Here is a 1,261-nt window from a genome sequence, read left to right as displayed (position 1 = left end):
CATCACTGAAGCAAGAAGAGAGTCTTGGAAGAAGCTTGATCAACCAAGACACACTTGCCAGAATTCAAGCCATCTCATCTCCAAGATAGACATCAAATGAGCAAGTAACATATGTGTGCTCTTTTTCCCTATCTTTGGTTTTGTCCCACTGGGTTTTCCAAAGATAGGTTTTTAATGAGGCCATATGTTGCTTTCCTATCACTCATTTGATGATCTCAGTTCAAGACTTTATTTTAATTATTTATCTTTGTTGACATGAGGCAGAATTATGCTGCCAGACTTGAGAATTAAGCTGCAAGACTTGAGAATTAAGCTGCCAGACTTGAAAACCCTTATAAGGTTTTATAAGGTTTATTTTTAAGGCCTATTTAGAGACCAAGGAGCCTGTTTCTTGTCTTCTCTATAAATATGTGTCTGAAAACCCTAATAGAACTATCCAATCTTTTATTTTCAGACTCTTGTCTCTCTCTGACGGCTGCAAGTCTTCTTGTAGATTTGAGTGTTCTTGAGTCTTTGTTAGTGTGTCATATCTAACAAAACCACAAGAGTGATTGTCTTGGTGTGTAATATCCAAGGGATTCACTTAGGAGTATCAAAGAGACCTCTCACATCTCTTTGTGTCACCATTCATTCCACAAACCTTGAAGCAAATTGAGTCTTTGATTCTCTGTTTACAAGGATCTATCCCATTCCAACCAGAGAAGCATCCTAGGAGTGTATTAACACTTTTACGAAACGTAATCTTCGTAAAGAAATCTTTATGAAGAACTTTGCGGTGAAATATTGAACTAATCTCGGTTGATTCGTCGAAACTAAACACCCGTAGTCCGAGAACATGTTAATAAAACATCAGAAAAGGATCCAAACAAGGTCGCCTCGTAGCGACCGGTCCGCGAACGAGTCGGTCGCTACGTAGCGACCGGTCCGCGAACAAGCTGGTGGTTACGTAGCGACCGGCCGGCCAAGCTACTCGGTCGGTCGCTACGTAGTGACCAACCCGCGAACGAGTCGGTCGCTACGTAGCGACCGACCTGCGAATGAGTAGGTCGCTACGTAGCGACCGACCAAACCATTCGTTCGGTCGCTACGTAGCGGCCAAATTGTCTCAGACATCGATCAACGGCTACGACCCAAATACATGCATTCTCGTCTGCTCCTCGATGCTAGCTCCCATGTACCGCAGCCATATCATTTCTCACATCATTCCGATCAAAGTTACCGTTGAAACTTTACGATAAAAACCGCGAGAACTTGTGTTTAT

At 42.8% G+C, this 1,261-nt stretch overlaps 1 protein-coding gene across 2 annotated transcripts in view; it reads left to right on the top strand.

Annotated features, from left to right (window-relative positions):
- Nucleotides 1-258, top strand: part of LOC106311013 — a 1,182-nt gene extending 924 nt beyond the window's left edge. The window contains exon 2 of one of the 2 annotated variants that reach the window (XM_013748243.1): nt 1-258. In XM_013748243.1, the coding sequence (XP_013603697.1) occupies nt 1-89 (89 nt within the window). In that variant the 3' untranslated portion in view covers nt 90-258. The other variant, XM_013748242.1, reaches the window with a different exon arrangement.
- The last annotated feature ends 1,003 nt before the right edge of the window (nt 259-1,261 follow it).

This window comes from Brassica oleracea, chromosome C8 (assembly GCF_000695525.1).
Source record: "Brassica oleracea var. oleracea cultivar TO1000 chromosome C8, BOL, whole genome shotgun sequence".
In the NCBI taxonomy this organism is placed as follows: Eukaryota; Viridiplantae; Streptophyta; class Magnoliopsida; order Brassicales; family Brassicaceae; genus Brassica; species Brassica oleracea.
Note: the sequence above shows the minus strand (reverse complement) of the source record. Positions and strands in the feature narration are given on the sequence as shown.